Source organism: Gouania willdenowi, chromosome 10 (assembly GCF_900634775.1).
Source record: "Gouania willdenowi chromosome 10, fGouWil2.1, whole genome shotgun sequence".
Classification (NCBI taxonomy): Eukaryota; Metazoa; Chordata; class Actinopteri; order Blenniiformes; family Gobiesocidae; genus Gouania; species Gouania willdenowi.
Window position 1 is genome coordinate 14,312,036 of NC_041053.1, and position 18,748 is coordinate 14,330,783.

The following is an 18,748-nucleotide window of genomic DNA, read 5'->3' on the forward strand; positions in this document are numbered from 1 at the left end:
CGTCTATCTACTGAAATATGATGATCCAACAAGAACACTAGAACAAATAAATCAATGAAATTTTTTTAACAATGGCTAAACGGTGAAGCTAACTAGGAGGTTTGTCACATGCAGATGATGTAAATCCTGTGTGGAGTAGAATTGCGTATTGCCTCGCATCTGGCGATACGATTCCTATCCCGATACATAGGTCACGATGCGATACAATATATCCCGATATTAAAGGCAATTATTGCATTTTTTAAAAAAAAAATGACTTAAGAAACAACTAATCTGTAAATGTGTACACCTTCATGAGAACATTATTTATGAAATATATTTTATTGGCATATTTTACTCTCAAAATATTGGCTTTAACATGCCATGTGCCAACAACTTCAAATAAAAAATAACATACAATCTGCCTGTGGCTTTTAAACCAACTTTGAGTTTAGTGCAACTTAACTAAGGTACAGTATATGCCTAGAACAACAAATAAATGCAGGAAGTTAGTACTTTCTTTTTAGATTTTTTTCTTTTTCTAAATCAAAATGGGCAATAAATTAAAAAAAAATCGATATGGATGCATTTTGAATTGATCCGAGAATCACGCGACCTAATATCAAGATTTATCGCCGAATCGATTTTTTTCAACACCCTTAGTGTGGAGTCTTGTATATGATTGGACAGAATCCACTGTTAAACGTGGAAAGTGACATAATGTGAATGAAACGCATTCATCGTGAAGCGAAGGACCACCATCTTGAAATCATGTGGTTGATGACGTTCCAAGCCCCATTCGCCCATGAGATCATTTAACAGCGTTTTTAGTCAAAATGCCAACTTGAGCTGCTTTTGGTTGCTCTAAATAATCAGGAAAAGTTAAAGATGCTGATGTAACCCTAGATATTCTAAAAAGTACATTTCAAAGGTTTCAGCCCAAACTTGTAAAAACAGTGGATGAGTACTTTAAACATTGTAGGTTCATGATTACTTGATAAATTAAGTTGATCCCTACTTAATCAATAAACCTGCTCGGGTGACATTAATGGTGCTCTCATACATCTTTATATGACAGATCTGTCACTACAACTTATATCTACCTTTTATTTGTAGCTTACACATGATTTTAAGTACATTTTGATTTAAAAATACATTGTTGTTTAATTATGATTTTCTTTTCTTTCTTTTTTTTCTTCCTCACGAGTTGAAAACTAATATTTTCTGAATAAACTAATTAAAGATTTTTAGAAAAACGGAATTTTGAAAAATGAATGTGGAAAACGGTACAGCTGCTCAACTCTTGGGACGGGAACCAAGAGAGGGGCGCAGAAGCAGATTCAGTCAATCACAGGCATTTTCCATCTTATGCTTGTATTTTGAAGGAGATGTTGCACAGCAACAAATTGGTACCAAAAGTTTCTTCCAGTATTTCTCTCATGATGAGCAAAATAGAAAGGAAAGTTCATTTTGTAAGTGTTTCTGTGAAGTTCATCGAGCGTAAAGATTCTTTTTGATTCTGTGGTGTTTAGTAATTTTAGTTTTTGTCTTAAATGTCTTTGAACAGTTGACCATGTCCGTGTAGCATTTTGTAACAGCTGATGTTTCCTCTTGTCCAGGTCTATCGTCACATAAAGAACGGAGACGTGATGTTACTCAACAGACAGCCCACCCTCCATCGGCCCTCCATTCAGGCTCACAGTGCACGCATCCTACCAGGAGAGAAGGTAGAGTCACATCCGTCTGTGCTCCCCAGCTGCTCTGCTACTGTGTGTGTGTGTGAAAGAAATGCCTTTCCGCTGACGTTGCAGGTTCTCAGGCTTCATTACGCAAACTGCAAGGCCTACAACGCTGACTTTGACGGAGACGAGATGAACGCACACTTCCCTCAGAGCGAGCTGGGCCGAGCTGAGGCCTACCACTTAGTCAGCACGCACCGGCAGTACCTGGTCCCCAAGGTGATCTCACTCTCTCTCACCTAAGAATTACCAAGAAAAACCCTCAACTTCAGTTATTTTCATTTGAATTAATTACATTATTGTGGCAGATGAAAAGATTGATCTATAACAAAGTGGCTTTATAAAGACATTTTTTTTTCTAACAGACTTGAAATTGTGAAGTATTTATGATGTAACAGACTAATGAATAAATGCTGATGAAAATATTAACTCCTTAAGGGAGGTAATTAAACCAACAAATTAGTTTCCTTTTTAAGAAACATTTAAATGTATTTATGTATTAAAATACATATTGTGCTAAGTAGAAAAAAACATGCACGTTTCTCAAAAACATCCTTCGATGTGTGGTGTCAACCTAAGACTGGAGATATATATATTAAATAAATGAGGACATCGAGGAATTTTGTCTCTCTTCTCCCCAGGACGGTAAACCATTAGCAGGTTTGATCCAGGACCACATGGTGTCAGGAACCAGGATGACCATACGAGGCTGTTTCTTCAGCAGAGACCAGTACACAGAGCTGGTGTACCGGGGGCTGACTGACAGAGTGGGCCGGGTGAAGTTACTGCCTCCAGCCATTCTCAAACCACAGCAGCTGTGGACGGGAAAACAGGTAACGTTGGTCTGTCTGTTATCAGTCATCCACTTTATGCACCTCACAGACAGATAAAGGCCAGTCTGGGGACTCTGTTTTTGGAGTGAGCATTTTGTGCTTATTTAGGGCCTTATCATTTCCACGTTAACGGAATCACAGAATCGACCAATAAAAACAGAATCCACTGTTGAACGTGGAAAGTGACATCATGTGAAAGAAACGCCATTGATCCCTGAGAGGAAATTGGGTGACATTAATGCTGACATCTGAATAATTAAAAAGGAATAATCCATGTCACTGCATCTTATATCTACCTTTTAATTTGGAGCTCACAAATTGTTTTAAATTACATTTTCATTTTGACACACATTTTTGTTTAATGTTTTTTTATTATTATTTATTGTGTTTCCTCACAAGAGTTAAAAAAAAGTAATGTTTTCTGAAATATATAAAAAAAAAATGGAATTACATTTTTTTATGTGGAAAACACGGAATTTGGGGAAAAAAAAAAAAATATTTCATAGGATCCTGAGAATTTGATTGTCGGCGACATTGAGCAAAGTCTGTTGTCTTTAAACAATAAGAGATTAAGTTTATGTGTTTGTTTTAGGTAGTGTCGACCCTCTTACTCAACGTCATCCCAGAAAATGCCGTTCCTCTTAATCTCGTGGGCAAATCTAAAATTCCCAGTAAGGCTTGGGTTCAAGTCCCACCTCGAGCGGCTCCAGGATACAAAGCTGACAGCATGTGTGACTCACAGGTGTGTAAATGCACTGTGCGTGTGTGTGTGTGTGTGTGTGTGTGTGCGCGCGTGTTAATGCTGTTGTTTGTTTGCAGGTGCTGATCCGTCAGGGCGAGCTGTTACTGGGAGTTCTGGACAAAGCCCACTATGGCTCGTCTGCCTACGGCCTGGTGCACTGCTGCTACGAGCTGTACGGAGGAGAGACCAGTGGGAAGCTGCTCAGCTGCCTAGCTCGTCTGTTCACTGCCTACCTACAGCTGTACAGAGGCTTCACTCTGGGTAGGAAACACACACACACACCAGGGTTTGGCTCAATTGCATTTTTAAACAATTCCTTTTTCAATTATCCATGTTCAATTACAACTCACTTATGATTAAGGTAACCAGCCTTTTTTCCAATTACAATTAAAATCACAATTATTATTTTCTCCCTGACAGTAAATTACAATTACATTCTCAATTACAATTAATTACAATTACCGTGCCTGAAATGAATAACCCCATAAAATGTAATCTTCCTCTTGTGTTAGCTTGCCGTTAGCATCTCTAATAACGGGTCAGTTTTGTCCAGAGGCGTAAAGAGGACTGATATATTGTACTCAAGTAGAAGTATTGTTACTTGATTGAAATTGTACTCGAGTAGAAGTAAGTCATACATAAAATACTCAAGTACAAGTAAAAAGTAGCTCAATTAAATAGTACTCAAAGTAAAAGTTACTCGTTACTTTCACCCCCATGTTTATTTTTGGTAATAGATTTTGCCATTTTTCCCTTGCATACAGTAAACATGTCATGTATAACCTTTAAAAAGGAAGAGACCAAATCTGGAAAAATTGGAACTTAATTTATTTTCCACAAAGGCATCTGTATGAAATAAAAGGTTTGTCAAACTGTACAATTTTTTTCTAAAATACAATAACACCAATGGAAAAAATGATCAGGCTTTAAGTATAGCTACGTTTATGAACTCTAAAACTGAGAAAATAACCTCCATTCAGTCATTAAGTTTGATTTTAAATTTACGTTTAACCTGGTTGGTCGTCTACGATTTGATGCATTGTTGTGATGTCTAGTCATTTCATTTTTTTGTAGTTTCACAATGTCCTCATTTTAAACCCCCCCCAAAAAAGTACTCAGTAACAGTTGAGTGTAGAAATGTAATTACTTTACTTCTTTTAAAATGTACTTAAATACAAGTAAAATAACTGATTTAGAAATATACTCCAAAAAGTACCCATAAATGCAACTCAATAACAGTAACATGAGTACTTGTAATTCATTACTTTCACCTCTAGCTTTGACCCATGTCTTAAATCAGCTGTAAAATATACAAAAAATATTATCTATCGATCTATTGTCCATCTAATTTGTTTCTCATCTCTTGTTTACCTTGTTAGGATTCCTGATCAATGGAAATATTGGATTTAATATTTTTGGTGTGGGTGGATTAAGTCCTTTTTCTGTCATTACACGCCTAGATTACCCTAAAAACATTTTAAATGGTAAAATGCTTCCGAAGAGAAGTGACAGGTAGTGGGAAATGTTGATATGACATATTTTAATAATTAACTACATATGTATAAGCCATAGAACTGTAACATGGCTCCCCCGCTTTGCGTTTGATTAATTTTATAGTTGACAGTTTTTAAAGAATTTCTATGACAATTACAATTACAATGACAATTATCTGAACTCAATTACAACTCAATTATGGTTACAACAGCAACAGACTTTTCCCAAATACAATTACAATTATAATTACATCACAACTGCAATGAATTATTATTACCATTATAATTGACGCTGACGCGCGCACGCACACACACACACACACACACACACACACACTCACATCTTTGCTCCTCTCTGTGTCAGGTGTGGAGGACATCCTGGTAAAGCCCGGCGCCAACAAGCAGAGGAAGAAGATCATCAAACAGTCACTGAATATTGGCACCAAAGTGAGTGAACGTGCTAATGTTGATGCTAATGCTAATCAATCATTCTCAGTGATTGGCAGCCCAGTCAAATTCAGAGCTTCCTGCTCAGTGGGAGCTTCTGGCCAAAGTGGCTGCTACAGTGAAGCTGTAGTTCATGGGCCTCACGGTGCTCCACCATCACCTCTGAGGATAAATATGTACTACACACACACACACACAGATCAACTAACCGTGTCATTACAAACTTACACGTTGAGTTCACTTATGCTGCGTTCACACTGGTTTAGTCCTGGACTCGGTCCGAATGGCTGAAGGACAGCTGATAATTTTATCACCTTGGTTTGGTTCGGTTTGCGTTCAGTGAACAACTTCTGATCCGCTCTAAACAGCCACTGGTGCAGTTACATGAGCTAACCACTAGAGGTTACGGAAATAGAGACTTCTCTAGGTGAAAACAGAAACCTGAAGAAGAGGCTCTCGTCTATGAAGAGCTCGCTTTGACCTAGATTGAACAAAAACATCTATCTTCTCTTTGTTCTTTCTCAACATTCAACAATGGAGCAGCAGCGAGTTGTTGTGCTTTTGGTGGTTTTAAAGCCCTGTTTTGCACTGTCGCTGGTTCACCTTTCCCCCCACAATGCTGTGCGCTCTACTTCCTGTGTTTGATCTGCTCTGAGAGCAGATCTATTCATGGCACTCCTAACCGCTCTAGACATCGATTGGAAGCGCTCCGAGACCGGCAGAAACAACCGCTCCAGAATTCACCTTTTTGATCCGCTCTAGAGACTTTGTTTGCGTGTTCACATCGACCAAATGAGGTGGACTATCAGAGCAAACGTTTTTGTGAATGCACCCTTAAAAACAGGTTCACACAACTGAGAATGACTCTGTCATTCCTTAAATAGGGTGTCACTGTTGTGTTTAGAAATTAAGCACCATATTTCAGAGTTAAAGGATTTTTTTTAAACCTGAGATGTAAAGAGTATTGATGTGTCCTACTCAAGTAGAAGTACTGTTACTTAATTTCAATTGTACTCAAGTACAAGTAATTTATACATAAAATACTGAAGTACAAGTAAAAATAGCTCAATTAAATAGTACTCAAAGTAAAAGTTAGTATTTACTTTAACCCCCCACGTTTATTTTTGGTAATAAATCTTGTCATGGTTTCTTTGCATACAGTAAACATCTCATGTAAAAACTTAAAAAGAAAGAGACCAAATCTACCACAATTGGAACTTAACTTATTTTCCACAAAGGCATCTGTATGAAATAAAAGGTTTGTCAAAATGTAGGATTCTTTTTAAAAATAAAATAACACCAATTAATTAAAAGTTCTCAGGCTCTAAATATAGCTACATTTATAAACTCTAAAACAGTGTCACGCCAAATGTGCCATGTGGGTAACAACATAATGGGTAGAGAAACCACACACAGTAGTGGTCAGGCTACAGTTTGTTACTCCACTGTGACTAAAGAGGATTACAGTAAAAACGTGAAGCATTCAGATCTCTATGACCAGTGGATGGAAATGTTAGAGGTTTCCTAAAGACTAAAGCACTCGTCTTGTTTCCTAACATCAGACCCTTCAGGCAGCTTTCAATCTGCCCTCAAACGTGGATCAATCTGAGGCTCGGGGTCGGTGGCAGGACGCTCATCTGAACCCAGACCAGAGAGATTTCACCATGGCCGACCACAAGTTCAAGGAGATGGCCAACCAGGTGAACAACGACATCAACAAGGTAAGCTGGCACACATTCAATCCAACTTTATTCATATAATCCTCTCATAGCTCTCTCTCAGCACAAAATATAAATAACACGTCCATGTGTTTGCTTCATGTTTTCTATTGTGCAGACAGTGACAAATTAAACACACATTATCACCTGTGTGTGTGTGTGTGTGTGTGTGTGTGTGTGTGTGTGTGTGTGTGTGTGTGTGTGTGTGTGTGTGTGTGTGTGTGTGTGTGTGTGTGTGTGTGTGTGTGTGTGTGTGTGTGTGTGTGTGTGTGTGTGTGTGTGTGTGTGTGTGCGTGCGCGCGTGTTAATAGGTGTGTATGCCAGTCGGCCTCCACACCTCCTTTCCAGACAACAACCTCCAACTGATGGTCCAATCAGGAGCCAAGGGCTCTACAGTGAACACCATGCAGGTTAGTACACACACACACACACACACACACACACACTTCCAGCCGTACGACCCATCTCCAGGTGCTGGAGGCATTGTGTCGGGGAGGTTCCTCACAGGCGCGCGCGTACACCATGGTCAATCTGCACCACCCATCCCTCCTCGACGATACCAGGCTCAGGATCACTCTTCTCCTCAGGCCAGCTGTGTTCAACTTAGAGCGACACAGGTCTGATGTGTGCTGGGTCCGGACTGCAATAGCTCTATTTTTAGGAACAACCAGAAAAAGTCAGGGCCCTATGGAGTTAATGCAGCTTCTTTAATTCCTGTGGTGACAGGTAACACAGGTAAAATTGTGAAATTAAAGAAAAGCAAAAAGCTTTATAGAGATAAAAATTTGACTCCTATAACATGTCATCCAAAAAGTCCACCAGTGTCTCCAGTAAAGTCTTTAAAATTACCTCTTCTTAATGTTAGATCTCTTGTTAACAAGTCACTAATAATTAATGATTTTATTTTGACACATCACTTGGACTTTTTATTTCTTAATGAAACATGGTTGAATGATGGTATCAGTAATACTATTCTCAATGAAAGTGCACCACAAGACTTTATTTATTTAAATAAGCGTCGTACTTGCAGGAAAGGTGGTGGAGTTGCTGCCATTTTTAAATCAATATTTCAGTGCAAAGAAATAACATTTGGTGATTTTATCTCCTTTGAATATATGTCATTCTTACTGAAGGGTGATTCAAGAGTTCTGTTTTTAGTCGTTTATAGACCCCCAAAATATTCTGGAGAATTCATGGATGAGTTTGCTGAACTGCTGTCAGTTGTATGCACTAAATACAACTTTTTAATAATAACAGGTGACTTAAATATTCATGTAGACAATAACATGGACAATACTGCCAAAGAACTGTATGCTTTAATGGATACTTTTGGTCTTACACAACATGTGACTGGTCCGACACACACTCAAGGTCACACTTTGGATCTGGTTATCTCTAAAGGTGTTGATATCTCTGCTGTTGATGTAAGAGACTTAGCTCTATCTGATCATTTCTGTGTCTTTTTTGACCTAGAGACTGTAACATCTGTTCCCCCTAGTTATGTGTGTTTAAAGAAAAGGTACATAAATGAGAACACAAGTGCACAGTTTATGGAAGCCATAGCAATGACACCAACATTGAGTGCTGAGACAGTTGATGATATTCTGGATGAGTATAAAAGAAACGTCTGTAATGTCATAGATGTGGTGGCTCCAATCAAAACTAAGAGAAAACCAAACACACAGAAAACACCTTGGAGGAGGACTGAGATAATGCAGAATTTGAAATCTGACTGTAGAAGAGCTGAGCGTAAATGGAGATCAACAAAACTCCAAATTCATCTAGAACTGTACAAAATAAGTCTGCGAAAATTCAATGATGGCTTGTTCAAAGCAAGGCAGCAATACTTTTCTGAAATAATTGCCAAAAATGTCAACAACTCTCGCTTGTTGTTTTCTGTAATTGAAAAGCTCACAATCCCCCCCAGATCAGATAGCCCCTGAATTACTGTCAGCTGGAAAATGCAATGAATTTGCTGTATATTTCAATGAAAAAATACAATCAATAAGGTCAAACATCAGAACAAACCAGCAAAATTACAAAAAGCTTGACCAGCTTCAACCACTGAGGGATGAGTCAACTACAATGTTAGAGTAACGGGTGACGTGCTGACGACGTGCTGACGTGGTGACGTATCGATCATTTCCTGTTTACACTCTACCGCTGTTTGCAGCGCTCTACTACTGTGTTCTGCTAACTCTAATCAAACTTGTTGTCATTGATATTTTAGCCTTGAAAACACTTGTTTTAATTTTTTACCGTACAGTTAAACGTACGAAGGTTAAGTAAAAAGCAATCTCGCCTCTTATAGGCAGTACAATCTCCTTTAAACTTCCTTTTGTCCTTAGCTTAGCTTAGCTTAGCTTAAATTTAGCACCTATGGCTTCTCTCTCCTCCCCTCCGCTCTCCTGCCCGGTGTGTCAGATGTTTAGTTACTCCTCGTCCTCCTTTAGGGACAATGGTAGTTGCATAAAGTGTAGCGTACTGTTAGATATGGAGGCGAGGATCAACAATCTGGAGAAGCGGTTCCGCACCCCTGATACCAAAACCGAAGCTAGCAAGCAGGACCTAGCCGGTGCGGACCGTGCTAGCTCTAGCTTAGCCTCCCCCCCGGCCAGCAATGAGTGGGTTACTGTCCGTGGTAAGCATAGTCGAAGGTCAAAAAGCCGCTCGGGACACCACCATGTTCACGTCTCAAACAGGTTCTCCCCCCTCTGTGAGGACAACACACTCACCGGGGAACAAACTCTGATAATTGGCGACTCCATAGTGAGAAACGTGAAGCTAGCGAAGTCAGCGGGCATTGTGAGGTGCATCCCAGGGGCCAGAGCGGGCGACATAGAATCAAATCTAAAGTTGCTGGCAAAGAGTAATCGTAAGTTTGATAGGATAGTCCTCCATGTCGGCACTAATGACTCCCGACGTCGCCAGTCGGAAGCAACCAAAGTGAACATTGAATCAGTTTGTGCTTATGCTAAAACAATGTCGGACTCCGTAATTTTCTCTGGTCCCTTACCAAATCTGACCAGTGATGACATGTATAGCCGCATGTCATCATTTAACCGCTGGCTATCGAGGTGGTGTCCAGAAAACGAGGTGGGCTTCATTGATAATTGGAGATCCTTCTGGGGAAAACCGAACCTGATAGGAAGAGATGGAATCCATCCTACTTTGGAGGGAGCATCTCTACTATCAGAAAACATGGCACATTTATGACATCTCATGAATGAGACCATGTTACAGAGGGGGAGTCCTCCACGCCCCTCTGCGCTTGCCTTAGGACAGTTTCCCTCCCATTGCTATCAGGATAGCTGTGTTCATCGCCATGACAACTGTTGTGATGGTGATGAATATTATTTTATGGAGACGGTGTCAGTCCCCCGACCCATATTTCACAATGATTTTAACATAAAATCAAATAAAAGAGCTATCAATTATAAAAATCTGAAAAAAATTAAAATCTCAAATCTAGAAACACCAAAACATAAAACCATTAGATGTGCTCTATTAAATATTAGATCACTGAGATCCAAATCTCTACTAGTAAATGACCTTATCTCAGAAAATAACCTTGATTTATTCTGTTTAACTGAAACATGGCTGTATCAAGATGAATATGTTAGTTTAAATGAAGCCACTCCTCCCAGTCATTTAAATACTCATATGCCACGAGACATAGGCCGTGGAGGTGGTGTAGCAGCTATTTATCATTCCTCTCTCCTAATCTATCCTAAACCAAAGGCCAGTTACACTTCCTTTGAAAGCCTGGTTCTAAATTTATCTCATATCGAATCAAAAACCTGCCAGCCAGTCTTATTTGCGATAATTTACCGTCCTCCAGGCCCTTATTCTGAATTTCTATCAGAATTCTCTGAGTTTATATCAAACTTAGTCCTCAGTTCTGATAAAATACTGATAGTAGGAGATTTTAATATCCATGTGGACAAAGATAGTGATAGCCTGAGCTCAGCCTTTATGTCCCTAATAGACTCAGTTGGCTTTTTTCAAACTATTAATGAAGCTACTCATCGTTTAAATCATACTCTTGATCTTGTTCTAACATATGGCCTTGATATTAATGAACTAAAAGTCTACCCTGAAAATCCTCTGCTATCAGATCACTTTTTAATATCTTTTAACATTATCCTAGAGGATCTCGCACTGTGCAATAAAATAGTTACAAGTAGAAATCTATCCAACAGTGCTATGGCTAAATTTAAAGAGGCCATTCCTGCTGCCTTAAACTCAGTGCACCATCCAATAAATAACTATGATATTAATTATAACCCCTCTCAACTGGATCTGCTTGTCGATAGCTCTGCTAGTCTACTAAAATCCACCTTGGACTCAATTGCCCCATTGAGGGAAAAAACTATTAAACGTCAGAGGAAAGCTCCGTGGTTTAGCTCTGAAACTCACACACTCAAACAAACAACCCGTAAATTAGAGAGAATGTGGCGCTCCAATAAAACAGAGGAGTCACGAATACTTTGGCAAGAAAGCCATAGTAAATACATGACAGCCTTACGACATAGTCGATCTACATACTACTCCTCACTAATTGAAGAAAATAAAAATAATCCGAGGTACCTTTTCAGCACTGTAGCCAGGCTAACACAAAGTCAGAGCTCTATTGAGCCCATGATTCCTCTAGCCCTCAGCTGTGAGGACTTTATGACATTTTTTAACGATAAAATTCACAAGATTAGAGATAAAATTAGCCACTCCCTGCCTTCACCTGGGCCTGCTGTACCATTAAATGTAAATAGGCCTAACCTAAACTGTTTCACACATATAGGACTTCAGGAACTTAACTCTATTATTTCATCCTCCAAACCATCGACCTGCCTTTCAGATCCGATCCCAACTAAGCTGTTTAAAGAAGTTGTTCCCCTAGTCTGCCCATCTTTGTTGGAGACAATAAATATATCCCTATCAATAGGCTACGTGCCACAGTCCTTTAAAGTAGCTGTAATCAAACCCCTTCTCAAAAAACCTACTCTTGATTCCAGCACTTTAGCAAACTACAGGCCTATATCTAATCTTCCTTTTATTTCAAAGATTCTTGAGAAAGTTGTGGCAGCTCAGCTCTGTGAATTTCTTCAAAACAACAGCCTGTTCGAGGACTTCCAGTCAGGCTTTAGAGCTCAACACAGCACAGAGACTGCTTTAGTTAAAGTAACTAATGATCTACTCTGGGCTTCAGATGAAGGACGACTCTCAGTGCTGGTTTTATTAGATCTTAGTGCAGCTTTTGACACTATAGATCACTATATTCTACTAGAGAGATTAGAGAAATTACTTGAAATCACAGGGACTGCCCTAAACTGGTTTAAGTCCTACCTATCTGATAGGTACCAGTTTGTACACGTGAATAATAAGTCTTCTGTGTACACTAAAGTAAGCTACGGGGTTCCTCAGGGCTCTGTGCTAGGTCCAATCCTCTTCTGTATCTATATGATCCCCCTTGGTAATGTTATGAGAAAATACTCTGTTAACTTCCACTGCTATGCTGATGATACCCAACTGTATGTATCAATGAAGTCAGGTGAGACAAATCAGCTATCTAAACTTGAGGCCTGTCTAAAGGACATTAGGGCCTGGATGGACCAAAATTTTCTTCTTCTCAACTCAGACAAGACTGAGCTCATTGTACTGGGCCCGCGACACCTTAGAGAAACCTATGCTAGCCTAACTGCCCTAGATGGCATTACTCTGGCACAAAGCACAACTGTTAGAAACCTTGGGGTTCTATTTGATCAGGACTTATCCTTCAACTCTCACATAAAACAAACTTCAAGAACTGCCTTCTTTCATCTCCGTAACATTGCTAAAATCAGATCTATCCTGTCTCAGGGCGACGCCGAAAAACTAGTCCATGCTTTTGTTACCTCTAGACTGGATTATTGTAATTCTCTTTTAGCAGGCTGCCCGAGCAAGTCGCTTAAGACACTTCAGCTGGTTCAAAATGCTGCAGCACGTGTACTGACTAAAACTAGGAGAAGAGATCACATTACTCCTGTATTAGCCTCTCTGCATTGGCTTCCCATAAAATATAGAATAGAATTCAAGATTCTTCTTCTCACTTATAAAGCCCTAAATGGACAGGCACCAGTCTATCTCAAGGAGCTTGTAGTGCCATACAATCCCCCCAGAACACTACGCTCTCAAAATGCTGGACTACTCGTTGTTCCATTCATCTCTAAAAGTAGTATAGGAGGAAGAGCTTTCAGTTATCAGGCCCCACTTCTCTGGAACCATCTACCAACCACGGTTCGGGGGGCAGACACCCTCTCTACCTTTAAGGTTAGGCTCAAAACATTCCTCTTTGATAAAGCTTTTAGTTAGGAACCAGCTCATAGCTCATAATTAAGATGCAATAGGCATAGACTGCCGGGGGGGGGGGTCTGGCATGCTCGGTTGGAGAGAGGTTGGAGAGGGCGTTAAGAGAGAGGTCATTTAGGTTAGAGAGGGACCGGAGAGGGTCCCATTCCTCTTTCAAACACTCCCTCTATGTCTGCTTACTCCCTTGTGTGTTTGCTCCTGTACTCCTTCTGGCTTTTGTCTTGCAGGTCCGTGGGATCCTCAGTGTGGAGTTACAGAGACTCAGCGGCTCTGTCTCCACCCTTTTCTCTGCACACACCCAACACAGCATAACGTGGATGGCTGTTCATCATAGGAATGGGATCCACACAAGGTTCCTGCTGCTTAACAGAAGGTTTTCCTTGCCGCCATGATGAATTCATGTTGGGTGTGGGATACATATGTATGTGTATATACGTATATATGCATATGTGTGTATCCATAAAATGAAGAGTCCGTCCTTAAGACTGCTCTACTGTAAAGTGCCTTGAGATACCATTGGTTATGATTTGGCGCTATACAAATAAAGATTGATTGATTGATTGATTGAGAGTTTATTACAGTGAACCCAAAAACAATAGAGGAGACTGTTCAGCAGCTGAATCCATCAACGTGTTGCCTTGACACAATACCCTCAAACTTCTTTAAAACTGTTGTAAAGTCAATTGTCACTGATTTGTGTCAGATAATTAACTGCTCATTCCAATCAGGCACCGTACCAAAATCCCTGAAAGTAGCTGCTGTGAAACCGCTGTTAAAAAAGAGAACACTGGATGCCTCTATACTGGCTAACTATAGACCAATCAGCAACCTTCCATTCATGGCCAAGATCATTGAGAAGGTGGTCTTCAACCAACTGAGTCAATTCTTAACATTCAACAAAATATTTGATAAATTTCAGTCAGGTTTTCGTTCTCATCACAGCACTGAAACTGCTCTTATCAAAGTGATCAATGACATAAGGTTGAACACTGATTCAGGAAAAGTATCTGTTCTCATTCTGTTGGATCTAAGTGCTGCATTTGACACTGTAGATCATACAATTTTGTTGCACAGATTGCAAACATGGGTTGGACTAAATGGAAAAGTAATGCAATGGTTTAAGTCATACTTGGAGGAGCGAAGCTATTTTATAAGCATTGGAAACTTTGAATCTGACAGATTACCAATGTCCTGTGGGGTTCCTCAGGGATCTGTTCTTGGACCCCTTCTGTTTAACCTTTACATGCTTCCTTTAGGACAAATTTTACAGAACTGTAAGGTTGATTATCAGAGCTATGCAGATGACACACAACTATATCTATCACTGAACCCAGATGACCATGGTCCCATTGAGGTGTTGTGTGACTGTTTAGAAAAAGTAAACTGCTGGATGAGTGAAAACTTCCTTCAACTAAACCATGACAAGATGGAGGTGATTGTCTTTGGTAACAAGGAAAAGAGGACTGCTGTCAGCAATTATCTTGAGTCTCGATCTTTAAAAGCTAAAGACTAAGTCAAAAACGTTGGTGTTCTGATTGACTCAGATCTTACATTCAGCGTCAGATCAAATCTATCACAAAAACATCTTCTACCACCTAAAGAACATCTCCAGAGTGAAAGGTTTAATGGTTCAGAAAGATCAGGAGAAACTGGTCCATGCTTTTATCTCCAGCAGACTGGACTATTGTAATGGTCTTCTGACAGGAATCCCCCAAAAGAGCATCAAACAGCTACAGCTGGTTCAGAACGCTGCAGCTCGGGTCTTAACCAGAACAAAGAGGTCAGAGCACATTACTCCAGTTTTAAAGTCTTTACACTGGCTCCCAGTCAGCCTCAGAATAGACTTTAAAGTTCTGCTGCTGGTGTATAAATCTGTGAATGGGTTTGGTCCAGAATACATCAGTGACATGTTAGTCAGGTATGAACCCAGCAGGTCTCTCAGATCTATGGACACAGATCAGATAGTGGAGCCCAGAGTTCACAGTAAACATGGTGATGCTGCTTTTAGTTGTTATGCTGCAAAGAAGTGGAACAAACTGCCAGCGGAGCTGAAGTCAGCATCTAATGTGAACATTTTTAAATCAAAGTTAAAGGCACTTTTTTTCTCTACTGCATATGATTGAGAGAGAGATTTTTTGTCATGTTGTTGATGTAATGATGATTTTACTGATGATTTTAATTGATTTTACTGATGAATTTAAATGTTCTTATTGATTTTACTGATGATTTTAAATGTTCTTATTGATTTTTAACAATTGAATGTTTTATCATGTAAAGCACATTGAGTTGCCTTGAGTATGAAATGCGCTATATAAATAAATTTGCCTTGCCTTGCCTTACACACACACACACACACACACAGACGGTTTATTTGAATGTTTTTTTTGTATCAAATACATCTCTGTTTTCTGAGGAAAAGTTGATTGTAACTGGTTAATAAATGTTCACCTCACCTTCTGCCTCTTTGTAGCTTTGTCAAATTCAGTGTCTCCTTCCTGTGGAGAGCACTGGCCTAAAGGGCTGCTACAGGGATGTTGTAGTTCATGGGCCCCACAGCGCCCCCTGTGGCTGCTGGGGATAAATATGTACTACACACAACACAAACATCAACATTGAGCTGTTTCTGTGCATTTTTTGTAAATGAGTTCCAAACAAAGCTGAAATATATATATATATATGTATCTGACATCTATATTGCTTCCATCTTGTGTTTGGTCTGACACACCCTCAGTCTACCCTGACCTGTCCGTCTGTCTGTTTGTCAGATCTCTTGTCTACTCGGGCAGATCGAGTTAGAGGGCCGTCGGCCCCCACTGATGCCTTCTGGGAAATTCCTGCCCTGCTTCCAGCCATATGACCCATCTCCAGGTGCTGGAGGCTTTGTGTCGGGGAGGTTCCTCACAGGCATCAAACCACAGGTACACACGCACACTCATTTATTAACCGTCCATACTGTGATATGGAGAATATTTTATATCACGATATAGGTAGATTGACATCCTATTAAGGATATATATCCCGATATAGTATTTCTTCCTTAAAATTACTTGAAATTAATGGAAAATTGCAATTCATTATTTATTATGTTATATATAAGAAAAAAAACAATAAATCTCAAAATAAATTGTACTTTTCCTTTAAGAAGGATTATTCGGGACTTTTGCTACATACAGTATTGTTCTCATGTGTTTTTGTATATGGAAATGCCACCAGGGTACGCAAAAACTAACAATAATGGCCACTGATATTGTTTTAAACCGTACCTATAGGGAATTTTAGTTGCAAGCTTCATCAAATATCATTTAGGTTATATTCTTTAAAAGTTCTTCTGGAGCAGACATAGGCAACTGGCGGCACGGGGCCACATGCGGGCCCTCGGTCTAATTTTATGCAGCTCCTAAAGTAAACCTACAAAATGACAGAAAAATACACAAACCGAAAGCAAGAATACAAAGAATTACAACATTGCTGGAAAATACAGTAAAATACAGTAAAAAACAGAAAACTACTACTACAAAAATGAACTAAAAGACAGCAGTAATGCACAAAATTACTCAGAAAAATATACTAAATTACAGAAAATGACAAAAGTACACAAAAAGACACGGAAAAAACTCTGCAAACCCACAGTCCTAACAAACAAGCAAAACAACAGAAATACACAAAAAATTGTCCAAAAACATGAAATTACAGCACAAATACACAATATGACTCCAACAAACATGTATTTTCCAGGAAAAATACACTAAAGGACATCAGAAATGCACAAAATGCCTCACATCAAGCAAGACAACAAACACAGAATGACAGAAAATCACACAAAATTACTGTAACAACTCTTTTTTTCTTTCCTGTGTTAATGCTCGGATTGGTCATTATTTTAAATGTGGACTTGAATGTTGATAATGTGGCCTTTCGATCAAACAAACACATTTTTGTGGCCCTGCTGTGTTAAAAGTTGCCTACTTCTGTTCTAAAGCAGCAGGAGGTACATTAACATTTCCATTTGTGAGACATGTTTGCTTGGAAGAGTCATATTGGCTGCAGTAACACAATTTGTAACCAGACTAATTGATGATTCTCGTCGGTCCGGGGGGCCCAATCTTGCCAAAAAAAGCTGCGTTTCAGCTCCTCATGCCATAGTATCAATTTTTTGCATCTTTGTTTTGCTAAACTAAACGCTTAAAGCTCATGTCCGAGCACGGCCCGGTGGTTGACAGTTGCCAACGGCTTCATAGCTAATGGTGGCTCACACAAGGCGGACCTACTTTAGTCACGTAAACGGGACCAACTTGCTCAACGGTGCAGTAAACTAGTGTCTCTGGGTAAGGTGAATATGATACTGCAACGTTGCTGTGAGTAGTTTAGCCTGCATAATGATATTTTACCAACAGAGTGGGACCAAGACCACACATTAGATTAGCGATATAAACAATAGAGAGTTATATCATATTATAGACATTTTTATACTGTGCTACAATATATATTGTCACACAGCACTAGTTCACACACTCAGATCTGTGCGTTCGATCATATCCATGAAAGCTTCGGTAATTATCAATTTTGACGTGAGCGTACGTTACGATCAGATCTTATGTATGCAAAGTGTGTGGATCTATGGTGCAGCAGCAAAAACTGACTGAGACTGAAAATAATTATAAGGGTCCCTGTAGTGGAATTCTAGATAACAAAATGTGTTTATTGCATTACCAGTAAACAAATCATGTGCACCTTTTTTTTTTAATAAAAAAAAACATATTAAAAGGATGTCTTAAAATGATTTTGTACCGTGGGGCAAAAACTATGGAGAGCTGCCATTTTGCTCAGAATATGACGCACTTTTGTTTTTTCCTCTTAGTTGACGTGTCAAACTCATGGCCCGAGGGCCAAATCCGGCCCTGTGGAGCGTCATCATCGTCATTTTTAGTGTTGAACTGTTAAAAAAACGTTAAAATTCTTACAAAATTCTTCAATTTTCATCAAATTATCACATAAATTTTCCCTTAAACAAATAGAAATCAGTCACAAAATGTAGGAAATTTAAAGTGAAGACCCTGTTGGGACTGATATCTGTTGGTAGAATATTGTCATATTTGGATTTTATGTATGCGCAGAAGTTCAAACTAGGTTACAATAACGTTGAAATTACTCCTTATCCTGCCTAAAATCTGTGGCCCACTTGAGCTCAAACTGCTTCATATTTGGCCCCTGAACAAAAATTAGTTTGACACTCCTGTCTTAGCTGTTGCTAGGCAACAGTGTTTCATTGGTCTACAGTTTTTGAAAATTGCTGCAGTGTAAAGTCAATTGTTGCTATAACATGACAAAAAACCCCACAGAAACATTTCTTTTGCGTCTCTAAGCCAAATAACGACACTAAGTGAGTTATCCAGACGTTGGCTCCATAACATCGGTAAGGGATACAGACTTAAACGTTTCCGTTCGTATGAAA

At 39.4% G+C, this 18,748-nt stretch overlaps 1 protein-coding gene and 2 non-coding genes across 4 annotated transcripts in view; all 3 read left to right on the forward strand.

Moving 5' to 3' along the window:
- The window catches only part of polr1a (RNA polymerase I subunit A), a 62,746-nt gene that overhangs the window by 15,638 nt on the left and 28,360 nt on the right, over nt 1-18,748 (forward strand). For both annotated transcript variants that reach the window (XM_028459278.1, XM_028459277.1), the window contains exons 14-22: nt 1,599-1,706; nt 1,791-1,937; nt 2,360-2,551; nt 3,144-3,293; nt 3,371-3,554; nt 5,151-5,233; nt 6,796-6,954; nt 7,263-7,361; nt 16,062-16,214. In XM_028459278.1, coding sequence (XP_028315079.1) covers nt 1,599-1,706; nt 1,791-1,937; nt 2,360-2,551; nt 3,144-3,293; nt 3,371-3,554; nt 5,151-5,233; nt 6,796-6,954; nt 7,263-7,361; nt 16,062-16,214 — 1,275 coding nt within the window. The remainder of the gene's footprint in view (nt 1-1,598; nt 1,707-1,790; nt 1,938-2,359; nt 2,552-3,143; nt 3,294-3,370; nt 3,555-5,150; nt 5,234-6,795; nt 6,955-7,262; nt 7,362-16,061; nt 16,215-18,748) is intronic.
- LOC114471693 (small nucleolar RNA SNORA5) lies at nt 5,288-5,424 on the forward strand. The gene has a single exon (XR_003675014.1). It is a non-coding gene; the product is annotated as a small nucleolar RNA SNORA5 (small nucleolar RNA).
- LOC114471690 (small nucleolar RNA SNORA5) lies at nt 15,762-15,896 on the forward strand. Its single transcript, XR_003675012.1, has one exon. It is a non-coding gene; the product is annotated as a small nucleolar RNA SNORA5 (small nucleolar RNA).